General features: G+C 43.4%; 1 protein-coding gene across 5 annotated transcripts in view; it reads left to right on the top strand.

Annotated features, from left to right (window-relative positions):
* FN1 (fibronectin 1) overlaps window positions 1–18,504 on the top strand; it is a 175,640-nt gene that overhangs the window by 56,850 nt on the left and 100,286 nt on the right. For all 5 annotated transcript variants that reach the window (XM_070732223.1, XM_070732226.1, XM_070732225.1 and 2 more), the window contains exons 14-18: window positions 10,552–10,676; window positions 12,569–12,746; window positions 15,115–15,291; window positions 16,834–16,962; window positions 17,064–17,153. In XM_070732223.1, the coding sequence (XP_070588324.1) occupies window positions 10,552–10,676; window positions 12,569–12,746; window positions 15,115–15,291; window positions 16,834–16,962; window positions 17,064–17,153 (699 nt within the window). The remainder of the gene's footprint in view (window positions 1–10,551; window positions 10,677–12,568; window positions 12,747–15,114; window positions 15,292–16,833; window positions 16,963–17,063; window positions 17,154–18,504) is intronic.

Raw genomic sequence — 18,504 nt, 5'->3', positions numbered from 1 at the left:
TAGAAACATAGAAGACTGACGGCAGAAAAAGACCCCATGGTCCATCTAGTCTGCCCTTTTACTATTTCCTGTATTTTATCTTACAATGGATATATGTTTATCCCAGGCATGTTTAAATTCGGTTACTGTGGATTTACCAACCACGTCTGCTGGAAGTTTGTTCCAAGGATCTACTACTCTTTCAGTAAAATAATACTTTCTCATGTTGCCTTTGATCTTTCCCCCAACTAACTTCAGATTGTGTCCCCTTGTTCTTGTGTTCACTTTCCTGTTAAAAACACTTCCCTCCTGAACCCTATTTAACCCTTTAACATATTTAAATGTTTCGATCATGTCCCCCCTTTTCCTTCTGTCTTCCAGACTATACAGATTGAGTTCATTAAGTCTTTCCTGATACGTTTTATACTTCAGACCTTCCACCATTCTTGTAGCCCGTCTTTGGACCCGTTCAATTTTGTCAATATCTTTTTGTAGGTGAGGTCTCCAGAACTGAACACAGTACTCCAAATGTGGTCTCACCAGCGCTCTATATAAGGGGATCACAATCTCCCTCTTCCTGCTTGTTATACCTCTAGCTATGCAGCCAAGCATCCTACTTGCCTTTCCTACTGCCCGACCACACTGCTCACCCATTTTGAGACTGTCAGAAATCACTACCCCTAAATCCTTCTCTTCTGAAGTTTTTGCTAACACAGAACTGCCAATGCAATACTCAGATTTAGGATTCCTTTTCCCCAAGTGCATTATTTTACATTTGGAAACATTAAACTGCAGTTTCCATTGCTTTGACCATTTATCTAGTAACGCTAAATCATTTACCATATTACAGACCCCTCCAGGAATATCAACCCTATTGCACACTTTAGAGTCATCGTCAAATAGGCAAACCTTCCCTACCAAACCTTCCCCTATGTCACTCACAAACATATTAAAAAGAATAGGACCCAGAACAGACCCTTGTGGCACACCGCTTGTAACCTGTCTCTGCTCAGAATACTCGCCATTAACAATAACTCTCTGATGTCTATGCTTCAGCCAGCTTGAAATCCACTGAACTATCCAGGGATTAAGTCCAATCTTCACTAATTTATCTATCAGCTCTTTATGTGGAACCGTATCAAAGGCTTTGCTGAAGTCCAGATAGGCAATATCCACGGCACCACCTTGATCCAACACCTTTGTGACATAGTCAAAGAACTCAATGAGATTAGTCTGACACGATTTGCCTTCAGTAAAGCCATGCTGATTTGGGTCCAATAAGTTATTGTTTTTTAGATGCTGATTTATCCTCTTTTTGAGTAGAGTCTCCATCATTTTAACTACAACTGATGTCAAGCTAACTGGCCTGTAGTTTCCAGCTTCTTCTCTACTGCCCTTCTTGTGGATAGGCACAACACTGGCCATTCTCCAATCCTCAGGAACATCTCCTGTTAACAGGGATTGGTTAAACAAATCAGTCAGGGGGGTAGCAATGACAGATCTGAGTTCTTTAAGAACTCTGGGATGGATGCCATCTGGACCCATTGCCTTATTTATCTTTAATCTTTCAAGTTCTTCTAAGACATCGGCTTCTAAGATCACTGGAGCTGAATCCATTCTGTATGTTGCTTCGTCTCTACCTGTGATGAGGCCCAATATGGTGGTATCATTTACAAACTAGATGCTCACAGTGGATGGGTCAGAAGATACACAGTCATATGTGTACAAGGAATACAGGTATGGGCTGAGCACATAGCCCTGAGAAGAGCCAGTGCTGAGCTTCAGGGAGGAAGATATGAAAGACAGCCCTCACTGTTTGTGGCCAGTATGTTAGAAAGTCTTTAATCCAGTCACAGATGGAAGAGAGAAAATTCTAATTTCTAATTTATTTATTTTATCATTGTCCTTTTCTCTAGCCAATTGTAAAGATTTCCCCATATCTTATAGCAGCGGTCCCCAAACTATGGCCCGCGGGACGGATGTGGCCCGCTAAGGCCATTTATCTGGCCTGTGGGTGACTTCCAGCACCGTTAACAGTCCATTGCTGGTGAGGCGGGAACCACGGCAGTCGGGAGATTGCTGTCAGGGAAGCAGGGGCCTGCTGACATCAAGCCCTGCGCCTGTCACGCTCAGGGAAGCAGCACGCTTTTCAAACGCGCTGCTTCCCCGGGCAGCCAGCTTTGCTCAGCACCACTTGGCTTGACATCAGCGGGCCCACTGCCACAACAACAACCCCCTGACCGCAGCCGCTTGCAAGCCCGGGGAGGGCGATGGGGCGTAGGGGCCGCTTCTAGGGGGCGATGGAGCATAGGGGCCCTCCGGTTAAATAGAACAAAACAAGCCGGCGGGAAGAGGGGGCGGATGCTGGGGAAGCCTTTCCTCCCCTCCCCCATTGTGCCTTTTCGGCTGGGGGAGAGAGAGAAGCGGAGATGGGCAAAGGTGGACGCGCATGCTCAGTTCCCTTTGGAAGCTAACGAGCTGCCAGGGCAGCGCCGCCTGCGGAGGGAGCTCCCTGGTGGTCAGCCACGGCCACAGCAGCCCCCCTTGCGAGCCGGAGGCAAGAGAGATGCGCCTTTGCCCCTTCCTGCCGAGAGAGAAAGCGAACGGCTCTGCTGTGTCGAGAAAGGGAGGGAAGGAGGAAGAGAGAGAGAAAGAGAGGGGGGAAGAAAGAGGGAGAGAGAAAGGGAGGGAAGGAAGGAAGGAAGGAAGGAAGGGAAAGAGAGACAGAGAAGTGACTCTTGATTTAAGCATATGGTAAAAAGCACCCAACAAAAAAAACCCCAGCCCTCACCTGTTTTTGTAAATGGTTCAAGAGTTCATATACACACACACACACACACACGGGGAAGGACAGGAATGGAAAAAGAGAGAAGTGAGAGAGGGAAAGAATGAGAGAAAAAGGGAGGAAGAAGGAGAAATGAGAAACAAATGAGAGAGAAAAGGGGGAGAGACAGGAGAGGGATCCAGAAATGGGAACAGTGGTAGAAATTTGTGGAGGGATGATTGATTATTAAATATGGATTGACTATGGAATATTGGTAAAAGATATATTTAAGTGTTCTTTAATATTAGGATGTATTAATTTGTAAAATTGGATTAGATAGGTAGGTATAGGTAAGCCTCCCCAAAATAGGTAAAATTAATGGAAGATACATATGATAAACAAGGGGTTTATGATAAGTACTGTATGATTTTATGAGTTTGCATTATGCATTTAAAATATACTTGAAAATGTAGAAGATTGATGAAAGTTAATAATAGTAAAAAAATTAATTGAGCTTGGAAATATTGAATGAAATTATAGAAAAGTATAATTTATGGAAATATATTAATTGATGCATTATTTTTCTATTAGTATTTTACTTTTTCCATAGGGTTTTTTTTATAGTCCAGCCCTCCAACAGTCTGAGGGACAGTGAACTGGCCCCCTGTGTAAAAAGTTTGGCGACCCCTGTCTTGTAGTATTCTATGTCTTCTTTTCCTTCTAATTTTTTGGACATTATGTCCATCTCTGCACATTCTAGTAGCTTTCTAATAATTATGCCTTCTTCTGGTATTTTATCAGCTTTCCATTGCTGGGCATAGGCTATCCTAGCATAGGCTATCGGTGGTCTCCCTCTCCCAGGAGAGGCAGGACAGTATTAAATCAATAGTCACTCCAGGGATCTTCAATGGCTACTTGTACCCTTTCAGAGATCCAGTCAAAGCATGTCTCATTGCATCATTCAGATTCCTTCATCAGTAATATGGTTGCTCACATGGTGGCTGTCAAAGGGCACCTTCTTCAGGGTCCCATCACAGACGATCATCATGATAGACACCAGCCTATCGGGATGGGACGCCCACTCACCAGGTATGATAGCATAGGGCACCTGGTCGGCTCAAGAGGCCAGGTGCCCCATAAACTGGCTGGAACTGAGAGCAGTTTTCCTAGCTCAAACAGTTCAGATACCTCATGCACCACCAACATGTTCTGATTCTCACCGACAACATGGCTACCAAGAGCCACATTTGCAAACAGGGAGGCACACGATCCAGAGCCCTAATGTAGGAGACTCTCAAACTGGGTCTCTGGGTGGAGAGGCATCTCCAATCCCTATCAGCGGATCACATCTCCGGAGATCTCAACACATATGTATACTGGCTCTGCCGCAGGGAGATAGACCCAGGACAATATGTCTTCTTCCATCTCTATTCTCCAGAATCTGCCTCAAATTCGGCACACCAGAGATGGATCTCTGCGCCACTGCAGACAACATGCAGCTACCACGATTCTTCAATTGCTTCCCGTCCCCAATTGCCCTTGGCCCCAGGGCCTTCTCTATGCCTTCCCACTGATTTCCATCATCCACAAGATCCTCCAGGAACAAGCACAGAAAATCCTCATTGCCCCTCACTGGCCTCGTTGGGCCTGGTTCATGGACCTCCAGACCCTGTCCATCAAACCCCCATGGTGACTCCCCCTTTCAGAGGACATGCTTCTGCAAGGTGGATCCTTTCATCCAGATCCAACTTGGTCCCACTTGACTGCCTGAAGGTTATCAGGCAGGACTTAGAACTGATAGCATCTTTGTCATGCAGACCTCCAGAAGACCATCTAAAAACCAGATTTACAATCATACCTGGTCCAAATTTTGTGAATGGTGCTCCCAAGAGGACATCTCCCTGCTCTCCATTCCCCTTCACGGAATACTCTCCTTCCTCATGAACGGCTTCCACCTGGGTCTGTCAGTCAACACCATTCGAAGGCAAGTAGCAGTTCTTTCTTCAGTGCTCGCAGGGCCCAGACGAACTCTTCACAGTTTCCCTGAAATACAAGAGCTCATTAAGGAAATTGCCCAACTGAGGCAATTTCAGTTACCATTCACCAATACCCCACAAGGGATTTACCTCGGGTCCTATCGTCTGTCAATTACGTTGGCCAGGCGTATTTCTTAGTTGGCAGCCTTATCCGTAAGACAGGACTTATGCCACTTTCATCAGGACAAAGTAACCCTCAAACTGGATCCTATGTTCATTCTGAAGGTCAGCTCTCTATTCCACAGATCACAAAACATCACACTGCCTTCCTTCTGTACCAGATCAGACCATCGCTTAAGCCAGAAATGGCATACTCTGGATGTCACCAGGGCTCTATGCATTTATATCAAACTACCCAAGCGTTTCGTAAATCTGAGGCCCTGTTTGTTGCCTACCATCCCAGATCCTTAGGCAGTAAGGTCTCTTCCACCATCTTGGGGAGATGGATAAGGAGCACTATTGCCAAGGCATATGAATCAGCTGCCTTACCAATTCCAAGGGGCATCACCGCCCACTCCACTAGAAGCGCAGCAACTTCAGCAGCATGGGCCATTCAAGCTCCACTTGAAGAAATCTGCAAAGCTGCCACTTAGTCTTCACTCAACTCATTCATACCTCACTACAAAATTGACAGCTATGCCTCTGCAGATGTGGCCTTTGGTCATGGAGTCTTACAGAGCGTCATTTCTTATGACCTGTAAGGTCTCCCACCCTATAGGGACACATCTATTTGATATGTCCTACGTGACTACTGCCCCTCTCTCGTTAGTATGGAGAATAGGAGTTGGAATCTTACCTGAACGCCTCTTCTCATACACAGAGAGGGGGCAGTAGTCACCTCATTCCCTATTCTTTACTACATCTTCTCTTTTACCTTCTTATACTAACCTTTCTTAGGGCTGAGAGTCGACTAAGTCGAGAGCCATCACAATCAAGCCAAGTCTACAGAAGGGCTGATCTGATCAAGACTGAAGGCTGATCTGATCAAGCCCTTGTTCCTGATTGGATAAGATGCAAAGCAATACCCATGTGACTACTGCCCCCTCTCTGCATATGAGAAGAGGTGTTCAGGTAAGATTCCAATGCCTATTTTCAAGCAAATGGAAAATTGGGTGTTTGCATGGAGATGTTAAAGATCCTTGTCACAACCTCTGCTAATTGGGCGGCACAGGCATTTACCACTATTCCCAGCACCCCATCTGGGCCTGCAGCTTTGGTGGGGTTTATGGCCTTCAATACAGCTTTCACTTGGTGTTCATACAAGGTGAGTGGCTGGGAGTTAGACGGCTGGTGAGCAGGGGCTACAGTGTCAGGTCTTTTCACCTTGCAGTGGGTGAAGAAAGTGATCAGTTCCTCTACCAATGAGGCATGAGAGTTGACTGTCTTCATTGAATTGTCCTTGTAATTACAGTAGTTAGGTGCTGCAGTCTCTGCCACACTTGCTTTCGGAGGTTGTCTGCTAGATAGTTGTCTACCTTTTGTTTATATTGTTGTTTTGCCAACTTAATGCCTCTTTGTAGGTTTCCCCTGGCCTCTTTATATCACTGTCCCATACCTTAAAGGTAAAATTCCAGGCTCTCATGAGCATTTGTACCTTTAAAGTCATCCAGGGTCTACAATTCTCGTAGACTCTGATGCACTTATCCACTGTTATGTTGTCTGTGCACACTTTGATGTAAGAGAGTATGGCATCAGTCTATTCATGCAGATATGGATGTTCAAAAATGCTCCATTCAGTGGTTTCAAAACAGTCCTGCAGCTGACTGAGAGCACCCTCTGGCCCGATTTTAACAGTTTTCATGACCCAGTGGTGGGACAGAGAGCTGCAGCAGAGGGCCAAAGAGCCACATGGATTGCCGACACCCACATTTGAATTCTTTTGAGAGGAAGGCCAAATGGCCATCCTCTTTATCACTCTGCCACATTGCATTGGTGAGAGTATGAGAGTCCCTGATTGCAAGGATCTTATTTTGTTCTCTGCATTTTAGGTTATTGTAACCCACCCTAGACATGCAAATGCTATAAACAAATCAATAGACTAGAGAGAACTGTGTGGTGTAAACTGAGAGGTTTATATTCTGCAGTGAATGGCAACTAGGATGGGGCTTTTAGGTGTAAGAATATGGAAGAGCGGGATACCACATAAATCCCAGTGGCTGATCAGATCCCACAGAGTTGGCCTTCTCCAGGTCCCGTCGACCAGACAATGTCATCTTGCGGGGCTTAGGGGAAGAGCCTTCTCTGTGGCGGCCATGACCCTCTGGAACCAGCTCCCTCCGGAGATTTGGACTGCTCCTGCCCTCCCCACTTTTTGCAAGAGCCTTAAGACCTATCTATGTCGCCAGGCATGGCGCAACTAGCATACACCCCCCTCTGACCATTTAAAAGTTATGTGTGGGTATTATTGTAATATTGAGTGTTGATTGTGTATTACTGCTTGTTTTTAAGATAATGGGTTTTAGCCATAGTTTTAATTGTTGGATTTGTATTTATATTGTGTTTTGTTGTTGTGAGCTGCCCCAAGTCTCCAGAGAGGGGCAGCATACAAGTCTAATTAATAATAATAATAATAATAATAATAATAATAATAATAATAATAATAATAATACTCAGCCGCTGCAAAAAGATCGCACAGACTGACTACAAGCATAGACATGATGCTGTGGCACAGATGATCCACTGGAACTTGTGCCGGAACTACCATTTACCAGTGGCAAAGAACTGGTGGGATCATAAGCCCGAAAAAGTGGTCAAAAATGAGCAAGTAAAACTACAGTGGGACTTCCGACTTCAGACTGACCGAATTCTGAAGCATAACACACCAGACATTGTGATCATGGAGAAAAAGAAAGTATGGATCATCGACATCGCAATCCCAGGAGACAGCAGAATTGAGGAGAAGCAGCTAGAGAAATTAGTGAAATACGAAGATCTAAAAATCGAGCTGCAACAACTCTGGCATAAGCTAGTGAAAGTGGTCCCAGTGGTACTTGGCACGCTGGGCGCAGTACCAAAGGATCTCAGCGGACATTTGAAAACCATCGGAATTGACAAAATCTCCATCTGTCAATTGCAAAAGGCTGCTTTACTGGGATCGGCAAACATAATTCGCCGCTACATCACGCAGTCCTAGGTGCTTGGGAAGCGCCCGACTGGTGGTGAAATACGAAATCCAGAATAATGATCTCGTTTGCTGTGTTGTACTGACATAATAATGATGATGATGATGATGATAATAATAATAATAATAATAATTATTATTATTATTATTTGTTTGTTTGTGACTTTCCTTCCCAAGCTTCTGTTTTTCACCTCCTTTCACACTCATGGGGGAGTATTTATCCCCAGACTGCATGTGGGGGATTAATTTTGGTGGGAATTGCAATGAAGCATTATCTCACTGAAAAACCTTAGGTATAGCTGCTGGTTTCCCACATGCATATAGCATAAAATATAGATTCAGTCTAATATTTTCACTTGAATGTAAGGAACAAAAAATAGAAATCAAGAAACCTTTCAAGAATAAATAAACAACAATGGAATAAATTTGGTCTGTTGCTTAAAGCACCAGTATAGAATGAAGAAGGTCATGAATTCTATTCACATCTTAGCCATGAAAGCCAGCAGGTGACTTTGGGTCAGTCTCTGTCTCTCAGCCCAACTCATCTCACAGAGTAGTTGTGGGGAAAAACAGAAGGAACAAGTTTGCCACCTTGAGTTATTTGTAAAAATTATAAAGGTGGGATCCAAATAAATAAACACTTTACATAAATAAGGTTACAAGATTTCCAGATAGCAGCAAAGATATGCTAAAAACTGCTACTATCTAACAATCCCTTGATTTTTTACAATCCAAATCTGTAAACCCCAATGTTAGTAAAACTCTGTTCTGATGATTAATTTATAAAAAACACAGTTTACTCATGTGTTCTTGCTCTCGACTGGGCACAAGTTCTTAATATTTATCCTCAAGTATAGCTTCTCTCCTATGCAAAGAGCCTTGGTTTTAAACAAATATTAGTACATAGCTTAGGTAAACACCTACTTTCCTTTCATACCGCTTTCCTGTCTGTTGCCTAGGGCAGTGTTTTTCAACCAGTGTGCCTAGGGCATCAGTTCCTAAAACAAGAGGAAGAAATAATATTTAAAAGTCCCACATAGAGTCCTAATTTTTGATGCCTAGACTCATTGACAGGAAAGATGATACACCTTTTATTTGCACCTCTCTCTTGATCAGTTTGGCTACAGATCTCATTGCAAAGATAATTAAAAGTTAAATATTTTATTAAACTAGTTTATGAAAATCAGGATATTCTACTGGTAGCCAATGTTCCCTCTAATTTTTTTTTGGTGTGGGTGGAAAAGTATAGTGTCTGAGCGGCAGTCCCTTTGGGACTGGGCGGCGTAGAAGTATAAATAAATAAATAAATAAACAAACAAATAAACAAACAAACAAACAAACAAATAGAGAAAAAAGGGCTGGGGTTTTTTTCTCTGTTATTATTTGGGTGCTTTTTACCATATGTTTTAAATCAAGAGTCACTTCTCTCTCTGTTTCTCTCTCTTTCCTCTCATTCTCTGCCTCAATCATTTTCTCATTTCTCTTTTTTCTCTCCTTTTTTCTATCATTTCTCTCTTCCCCCTTTCTTGCTTTCTTTCTCTTTCTCTCTCTTGCTTTCTTTCTCTCTCTCACTCTCTCTCCCTTCCTCTCTTCTCTTTCTCTCTCTCTCTTGCTTTCTTTCTCTCTTTCTCTCTCCCCCCTCTCTTTCTTTCTATCTTGCTCTGTCTGTTGCTCTCTCTCTCTTGTTCTCTCTCTCTCTTGCTTTCTCTCTCACTCTGTCTGATGCTCTCTTTCTCTCTCTCTCTTGTTCTCTTATTTTGAATGTTCCAGGCGGGCGTTCCGGTAGCAGCTGCAAGAGCGCTTTCTCCGCGAATGCCTACTCTGCCTTTCCTGCAGCCTCTTCGCTGACACCCCGGGACGAAAGTGCTCCCAGCGAAGGGGCCGCGGGGGGCCATTCCCAAAGTGCTTGGAGAAAACCCGCCTGCCCCTCCCCTCTCGCAGCTCCCTCGTGGGAGCGCAGATGATGAGGAGGAGAAGCCGCAGCCTCCACTGCCGCTGCGGGAGGAGACGATTTACGGCCTATCTTCTACAATGAAAAACCGAAGACTGGCCGGCCAGCTGGCCAAATGTCCTTCCTAGCACTTTGGCCTTCCTTTACTCCACCCAGTTTGCCTTTGCTGCTGAGATTGGTAGAGGGACACTGCCCAGCCTCACCCCAAGGGGCGTTTCCATGCATAGCTGCATCTTATTCCCATGATGATTGGGCCAGCGACGGCAAAATGTGGGGCGTGAATCCGCCCCCCCCCCAGACAATGATCAGGCCGGCGCTGGCAAAATGGGCGTGGATCTACCACCCGCCCGGCAGGCTGGTAGGGGGGTGGGGAGCATGCGCGCATGTGCGCACAACATTCAAAACCAGAAAAACCTTTCGTCGCTCCATGCCCCCAACTCCACCCTCCGGCTCCGTTGTGTGCGGCCTTGGAAAAGGCTGCGTGGGGTGTTGTAGGGCGCACGGCCATGTGGCTGCGCGCCTTAGAGGGCACATTGCTGGTAGCCCAAATTGGAAGCTCCATTAAGAGGTAGCAAACAGACTAAACTAAACTAAACTAAACTGTTGTAAGTCACCCTGAGTCAGCTGAGAAGGGTGGCATAGAAATCTAAACAAACAAATAAACAAACAAATAAATAAATAACAATAATCTTAATTTTAGGTTCCCCTGGTCACCCAGTTCAAGTGATTATCACAGATGTTCCAATTCAACCTGATTCTCATCCTATCCAGTGGATTGTACCTGAGTCCTCTCATATTTCCAATTATATTCTACGATGGAAACCGGTAAGCCTTTTTGTCATATATTGATCAACTTTTTCTTAACTAAGACATTCAGAATTTCTTACAGATTTATATTTGCAATTCAACTAGCTCATAAAAAAGTGTTTTATTTCTAAGTTTATTTTTGCTTTTTAACTTGGCTAAATTCATACGCTGTGTGCCACAAGGGATTGGGCAGTGAGCAAATTGTGTATTATATTCTAATTGAGAAATTATCTCATCCGATCTCATTTTCAACTATTGTCACATTTGCCATCCTTTACAAAGAGTATAAATTCATGTTATTCATTTTCTCATTTTTGACTGTTAATGAAGGTATTAATGAATTCTTCATTGGCTTTTCATTGGGTGGTTTAATAAACTCTATTTTAGTCACATTCCTGTATTTTAGGATAGAAGAACACTTGTCTGCAGTCAGATTTTAGGACTTTTTCAGTTCTCAAAGGAACTGAAAGGAAAGTTTTCCTGCACAAGTTTGTTATCTCTAGCAAAACTCTTCTTCTTCTTCTTCTTCTTCTTCTTCTTCTTCTTCTTCTTCTTCTTCTTCTTCTTCTTCTTCGCCTTCTCCTCCTCCTTCTCCTCCTCCTCCTCCTCCTCCTCCTCCTCCTTCTTTAACCAATGTTTGTGAGATGTCACCAATTTGTCCATCTTCCAAAAAACTCACATTGCAGTCCCAGAAATCAGTCACTTTTTCACTGAAATGTATGTTGAGTTTGAATATAAGTATTAGTATTTTCTCTCTGATTTTGCAGATGATTTTTTTGTTCTTTTGTTCTATTTTATTGCTAAAATAGTTTGATAGAAATTAAAGCTAGTAAAACAACCACAGTAGAAAGAAACATTGGAAAATTCTGTTACTGAGTACAGTGGAACCCCGACATAAGAGCTGCTCTACTTAAGAGCAACTCGAGATAAGAGCTGGGAGGGGAGAGATATTTTTGTTCTACTTACAAGCCCAAATTCGAGATACAAGCGCCAAGGAGCTGTCTCCTGAAGCCAAACGCTAACTTCCGCGTTCGGCTTCAGGAGACAGCTGCGAAGCGGCGCGCATGTTTTAAAAGGTTGCAGCCGGCCTGGGGGGCTCGGGGGGGTGCTTGCAGCTTTCTTTCTTGCTCTTTTTCTTTCTCTCTTTTACCTTCCCTTCCTCTATTTCTTCTTTTCTTTCTCCTTCCCACCATCTTCCCTCCCTCCCTCCCTTCACTCATTCCTCTCTTACTCTCCCCTTTCATAAGTTTCCTTGCTTCCTTCCTCTGTTCCTGTCCCTTCCCCCTTTTTCTTTCTTTCTTTCTTTCTTTCTTGCTCTTTTTCTTTCTCTCTTTTACCTTCCCTTCCTCTATTTCTTCTTTTCTTTCTCCTTCCCACCTTCTTCCCTCCCTCCCTCCCTCCCTTCACTCATTCCTCTCTTACTCTCCCCTTTCATAAGTTTCCTTGCTTCCTTCCTCTGTTCCTGTCCCTTCCCTCTTTCCTTCCTTCCTTCCCACCCTCCGTCCATTCATTCACCCATTCCTCTCTTGATCGCTTAAAGCCGGTCCCTGGTGCAAAAAGGGTTGGGGACCTCTGTCCTACAGGATTGGGTGGCAGAGAAGTTGAACATATGTAAATTTAAAAGTTTAAGAAAGTTTACAAGTTAAGTGAAAGAAACTTCATTATTCATTTATATGTACATGTACATTTCTTCATTAAAAACATGTCTTTCTGCATAATTTAGACTAACTTTGTGAGTTTTTTGAGGGCTGGAACCAATTAAAATTATTTACATTAATTCCTATGGGGAAAAGTCGTTCGAGATAAGAGCTGCTCGACTTAAGAGCCCAGGTCCGGAACGAATTAAACTCGTATCTCGAGGTACCACTGTATTCTCATGCTTATATCTACATTATGTTTAATTCCATTAGAAAAATTCTGGAGTGCAATGGAAAGAAGCTAAAATTCCAGGCTATTTAAATTCCTACACAATCTCAGGTCTGAAACCTGGTGTCATTTATGAGGGACAGCTTATAAGTGTGCAGCATTATGGTCACAGAGAAATCACCCGTTTTGAATTCACCACCTCTAGTACAACAGCTATTTCATGTAAGTGTTTTGATTTGTCATTATTGCATTTTATTACCCTGGTTATTTATTTGCTTTCCAGGTAGACCTCGACTTACGACTAAATTGAGTCCAAAATTTCTGTTGCTAAGTAAGACAATTGTTAAATGAATTTTGCCCCATTTTTTGATCTAGAAATTCTTGCCATAGTTGTTAAATGAATCACTGCAGTTGTTAGTGACAGAGTTGTTAAGCGAATCTTGACTTCAGTAAAGCATTTGACAAAGTATTTCATTCCATCCTTATTGAAAAAATAGTTAAGTATGGGATTGAAAAAAGAACAGTTAGATGGATTCAAAACTGGCTTAATGATCGTACTCAAAGAGTGATAATAAATGGTTACACATCCAATTGGAAGAATGTTTCAAGTGGAGCACCACAAGGATCTGTCCTAGGCCCAGTGCTATTTAACATATTTATAAATGACCTAGATGAAGGAATGGAAGGAAAACCTATCATATTTGCTGATGACACAAAGCTAGGTGGTGTTGCTAATACTAAACAAGATAGAGATAGGATTCAAAATGATCTAGACAAGCTTGAACAATGGGCTGAAACTAACAGAATGGTATTTAACAGAGAGCAATGCAAGATCCTACATCTGAGCAAAATTAATGAATGGGAGCACATATAGAATGGGAGGAATATATCTGAGCAGCAGCACAGGTGAGAAAGACCTGGGTGTATTGGTAGATCGCAGATTAAACATGAGTGAATGGTGTGAAGTAGCTGCAAAAAAGGCAAACACAATCTTGGGATACATCAAGAGGAGCATAGAATCTTCTTCACGTGAAGTAATTATTCCTCTCTACAGTAATTTGGTACGACCACACTTGGAATACTGTGTTCAGTTCTGGGGGCCCTAATTTAAAAGGGACATTGATAAGCTAGAGCAAATTCAAAGGAGAGTTACAAGGATGGTGAGTGATCTGGAAACCATGTCCTATGAGGAACGGTTAAAGGATCTAGGGATGTTTAGTCTGCAAAGGAGAAGAAAGAGGAGACTTGATAACTGTTTACAAATATTTGAAGGGCTGTCACAGAGCAGAGGGATCAGCATTGTTCTCATTAGCACATGGAAGGACTAGAAACAATGGAATGAAACTGCAAGGGAGTAGATTTAGATTAGATATCAGAACAAAATTTCTAACAGTAAGGGTGATAAACCAGTGGAACAGTTTGCCACAGGAGGTGGTAGGCTCGCCTTCACTGGAGGTCTTCAAACAGAGACTGGACAGTCATCTTTCTGGGATGGTTTAATGAATCCTGCATTTAGCAGGGAGTTGGACCCGATGACCCTGGAGGTCCCTTCCAACTCTATGATTCTATGATTCTAATCTGGCTTCCCCATTGATTGTCAGAAGATTGCAAAAGATGATCATATGGCAGATTACACTGAAATTAGCATAAATATGTGTCAATTGCCAATTATCTGCATTTTGATTACATAACCATGGAGATGCTGCAACATTGTGTCAACATTTTTTCAGTTTCATAACTTTGGTCACTAAATGAATTGTAAGTTGAGGACTATCTTTTATATTGTTTGAACTGCATATGTTAATGTAAGGATTGAAGTTGACATGTACAGCTTACAACAGTATAGAAGTAAAATTTAACACACAAATAAGCAAATAAGATTTTGAAAGTGAACGTTAACCTGCAGGGTACCTTTGTTAAATCCTTTAGCTCTGTTTAATTTCTATCCCTTCTGGCTCTAAGAAAGAATAAAGACATAATTTACTCCTTTTGTAATTATGTTGCTTTTAGCACTTTCTCGGTGTTTTCAACCAAGATTAGTCATGCCTTGAAACCAAAATATAAATTCTGCTGTTCTTAATGGAATGCTAATAGCTGTAGGAGTTGTCTTAAGCACCATTCCCCTTAATAATTTTCATTGTCTCCTTTTTCTTAAAAGAACATGATTCAGCTAAGAATTTCTTATTATAATAGATGATATGCCATTGGTGCTGATCTTGAATTAATACCAATATTATAGTACTACAGTCATAGCAATGAGTATAAATCTGCATTCATTTTTAGCTTATATAGCATTTTTTTAATTATCAGCTAAATATCTCCATATCTGCAGATATTAATACTTGTTTGTGTCTGAAATTCAGACTTACCTGCTATATTCATGGTTACTCTACTATTTTCTGTCCATCCGGTCATGGATGAAAATACCTCTCTGTTTTTGAATTTGTTATTTTTTTTACTATCAGTTTAACTATACGGTTTATTTTAGTGGTTAAAAAGTTATAGAAATCATGCTTAATTTTTTTCATGAACAAGTTGTCAAGTTTCCATGAAAAATACTACTATTTATACTTTGATCTTTGCTTTGCAGCTAGTCGTGTGGTGGGAGAAACAACAGCCCTTCCTTCTGTTGTCTCTATTTCTGAGTCTGTCACAGAAATAACAGCCAATAGTTTTGTGGTCTCTTGGGTTTCTGCCTCAGACACTGTGTCAGGATTTCGGGTGGAATATGAACTGAGTGAAGATGGTGATGAACCTAAATATCTTGGTAAGGAAGATAGCCAATCTTTTTTCCCCCCTGGGTTAATTTTTAAAAAAATGTTATCCAATCAAAAACATGTTCAGTATCATATACCTTCCATCTACATTATAATACAATAATTATCCATTTGCTTAAAGATAGCCAATCTAATGAGTCACAGAATCAGATGGCATAAGTAAAGTTAATCTCTCACATCCTAAAATTCTTATCTTGTATAGCTAGCCTGGATAATATCTGCTTTTCAGACTCCAAATCCCTTGAGTCTGAATCTGAAGGTTCATAGAATGTTTTGAATGTATATTCAAATACATTTATAGCCTGCAGTTAGACAAATCTCTCTTGAAAATTTCTTTCAAAAGCAGTGCTTCAGAATATGTAAAGTTTTGTTGCTGATATCGCAATGGTTAGAATACAGTACTGCAGGCAAACAGCCTACAGCTTGGAGTTCAATTCTAGGGCTCAAGCTTGACCAGCCTTCCATCCTTCCGAGGTCAGTAAAATGAGGATCCAGATTGCTGTGGGCAACATGCTAACATTGTAAACCACTCAGAGAGTATTGTAAAGAATTGTAGAGTGGTATATAAGTCTAAGTGCTATTGTTATGTATCTGCTTTCAAAGATACTCCATGGGTGTAATGGAAGTGACCAAAAAAGCTTGAAACAAATGTACAACATACACATTCTCCAAAGAAGTCTCAATATAATAACCCAGGGAAAAGATTAATTAAAGTGAGTCCATACAATATCATCAAAATAGATCTGGAGCTGCAAGGCCACTATGTTCTCAATCATCTTACATAACAATGGAACAATACAGACTGTCCTATAATTAGAGAAATCTGGGCTAAAGGAGAGTTTATTTACATAGAATCCTTTTAATTGTTGCATCCTGTAAGAAAGTAGAAGTGTGTTGCATGTCCAAAGAGGCATTAATTAAGCTCTTTTTACTATGGGGCTACTGACCAGTTTAATCAGCCAGAAGCAAAGGTTGAAAGCCAGGCAGTAGCCCTTACTTTCTTTTGCTTCCTGAGATATACTGATTGTAAGTAATGGATATAGTAAGTTCAAAAGAGCAGTTTTCAAAATTACCGCCCTATGACCGGCCCCAATATTATAATCCCTGTCCACGGCACATCTTACAACAAAAATTGATGTTAATAGTGAATAAAGTTTATAAATGAAATCTGTTTATTTCCTAATGCCTCATACATAGGGATCAATTGCTTGGCTTCTCCAAAGGAGAGCCCTATTCAGGATTGCTCCTTGAATTGCCACATCCCTTTACATGTGGACAGTAAAGGGGCTTCAGCTGGACAATCTTGGGCAATTGCTACAGATCTTCTCTCACGATGGTTATCCAAAATAAGACATTCTGAAGAAATGGATATGAACTTATAGAAGTATTATGATCTGAAATTTTGTGAGATAAACAAAATTGTGTTTATGCTATTCAATTTTTTGTTACTCTTAAGTTTATGAATTGAATGTATTCATTTCCACTAAAGAATTTAACAACCTATGATCTACTATTTTATTTTCTTGTTAAAGATCTTCCAAATACGGTCAATTCGGTTAGCATTCCTAACTTGCTTCCGGGTCGTAATTACATTATCAAAGTCTATCAAATTTCAGAGGAAGGAGAGCAAAATCTAATTCTTTCAACAACACAGACAACAGGTATATTTTCTATCAGACAGGGACAGATGAATATGGGCATTTTCTTTCTGAAAACTGAAAGATGTTCAATCAACTTTCTTAATTATTATCTCTCTACACAGCACCTGATGCGCCTCCTGAACATCTTGTAGAAAATGTTGATGATACTTCAATTCTTGTCAGCTGGAGAAGACCAGAAGCCCCAATCACAGGTCTGAATTGTCAGCATATACAGTAATACCTCATGATACGAACCCCTCGTCTTACGAACAACCCGAGATACAAACCCGGGGTTGAGGAAATTTTTGCCTCTTCTTACGAACTTTTTTCGTCTTACGAACGCCAAACCCGAACTTCCGGGTTCGGCATTCCGGAGGCTACTGGGAAGCCCCGCAGCCCGGCTGTCACCTTTTAAAACAGCTGGGGGGCTTCCCAGCAGCCTCCTGAAGCCGAACCCGGAAGTTCGGGTTTCGCGTTCGACTTCGGGAGGCTGTTTAAAAGGTAACAGCCGGGCGGCGGCGGCGGCAGGTTGGGAGGCCGCTTTGGGTTTTTGGCTGGAGGTCCGGCGCTGGGGGAGGGAGTCAGGAAGGTCCTCCTGCGCCCACCCTCAGCGAAAAACACAAAGAGGGTCTGCCGCCGCATGACAGGCAGGGCGGAGCAGCGTGGAGCAGCGGGAGTCTGAAACCACCAGCGGCTTCAGCTTCTCATTGCTCCGCGGGCGACCGCATTTGTATTTTTGGCTGGGGGGGGGAAAGCAGGAGGCGCAGGATCGGGCCGGCGGCGGGCGCGGGGAGAGGCAGCAGGTCTGCATCCTGGGCGGGCGGCGGGCGAGGAGGCGCGACTGAGCGGACCCGGCTCAGGCTCCGGCTAGGACGGGGCGGGCAGCGGCTGGGCGCTGCGGGGAGGGTGCGTCTGACTCGGGGCTGGCGGCGCCCGACGCAGCGGGGAATATCAGCATGGGAGGCAGGAGAGGACCAGGCAACCGGAGCAGCGTCGCCGCCGCTCCCGGCTTGGCTTCCCTCGCCGCTGCAGGCAACGCGCGCTGTGATCTTCCCGGCCGGCGAGGCTCAGAGACGGAAGGCAGCTGCCGGGCCGGGCTTGATCCGCTGAGGCTGGCTGAGTCGGAAGATCGCTCCCGGCTTGGCTTCCCTCGCCAGCGCAGGCAATGCGCGCTGCGATCTTCTGGCTCAGCCAGCCTCTGCAGACGGGAAGATCTTTGGGGTGGGGGTGGGGCTGTCGGGACACCTCCCACCCCAGCACTTTGAATCCCGCCGGCCAAGAGCACTCGGGCAGAAGCTTCCCCCTCATCGCCCGTGTCTGGCAGAAGCTTCTGCCTGAGTGCTCTTGGCCGGCGGGATTCAAAGTGCTGGGGTGGGAGGTGTCCCGACAGCCCCACCCCCACCCCAGTGCTTCGCCTCCCGATGGGCAAGAGCGCTCGGGTAGCAGCCCCCGCTCCCCCGGCACAAAGCTAACCCCACCCCCTGGGCAGCCAGAAGGCTCCTTTGGGAAGGCGGCCGCAGGGGGAGGAGGTGCCACGGCCACCGGCTTCCGCGCCGCTCGTCC

The sequence above is a fragment of the Erythrolamprus reginae genome, chromosome 1, assembly GCF_031021105.1.
Source record: "Erythrolamprus reginae isolate rEryReg1 chromosome 1, rEryReg1.hap1, whole genome shotgun sequence".
Classification (NCBI taxonomy): Eukaryota; Metazoa; Chordata; class Lepidosauria; order Squamata; family Dipsadidae; genus Erythrolamprus; species Erythrolamprus reginae.
This window is presented reverse-complemented; position numbering and strand designations above follow the sequence as displayed.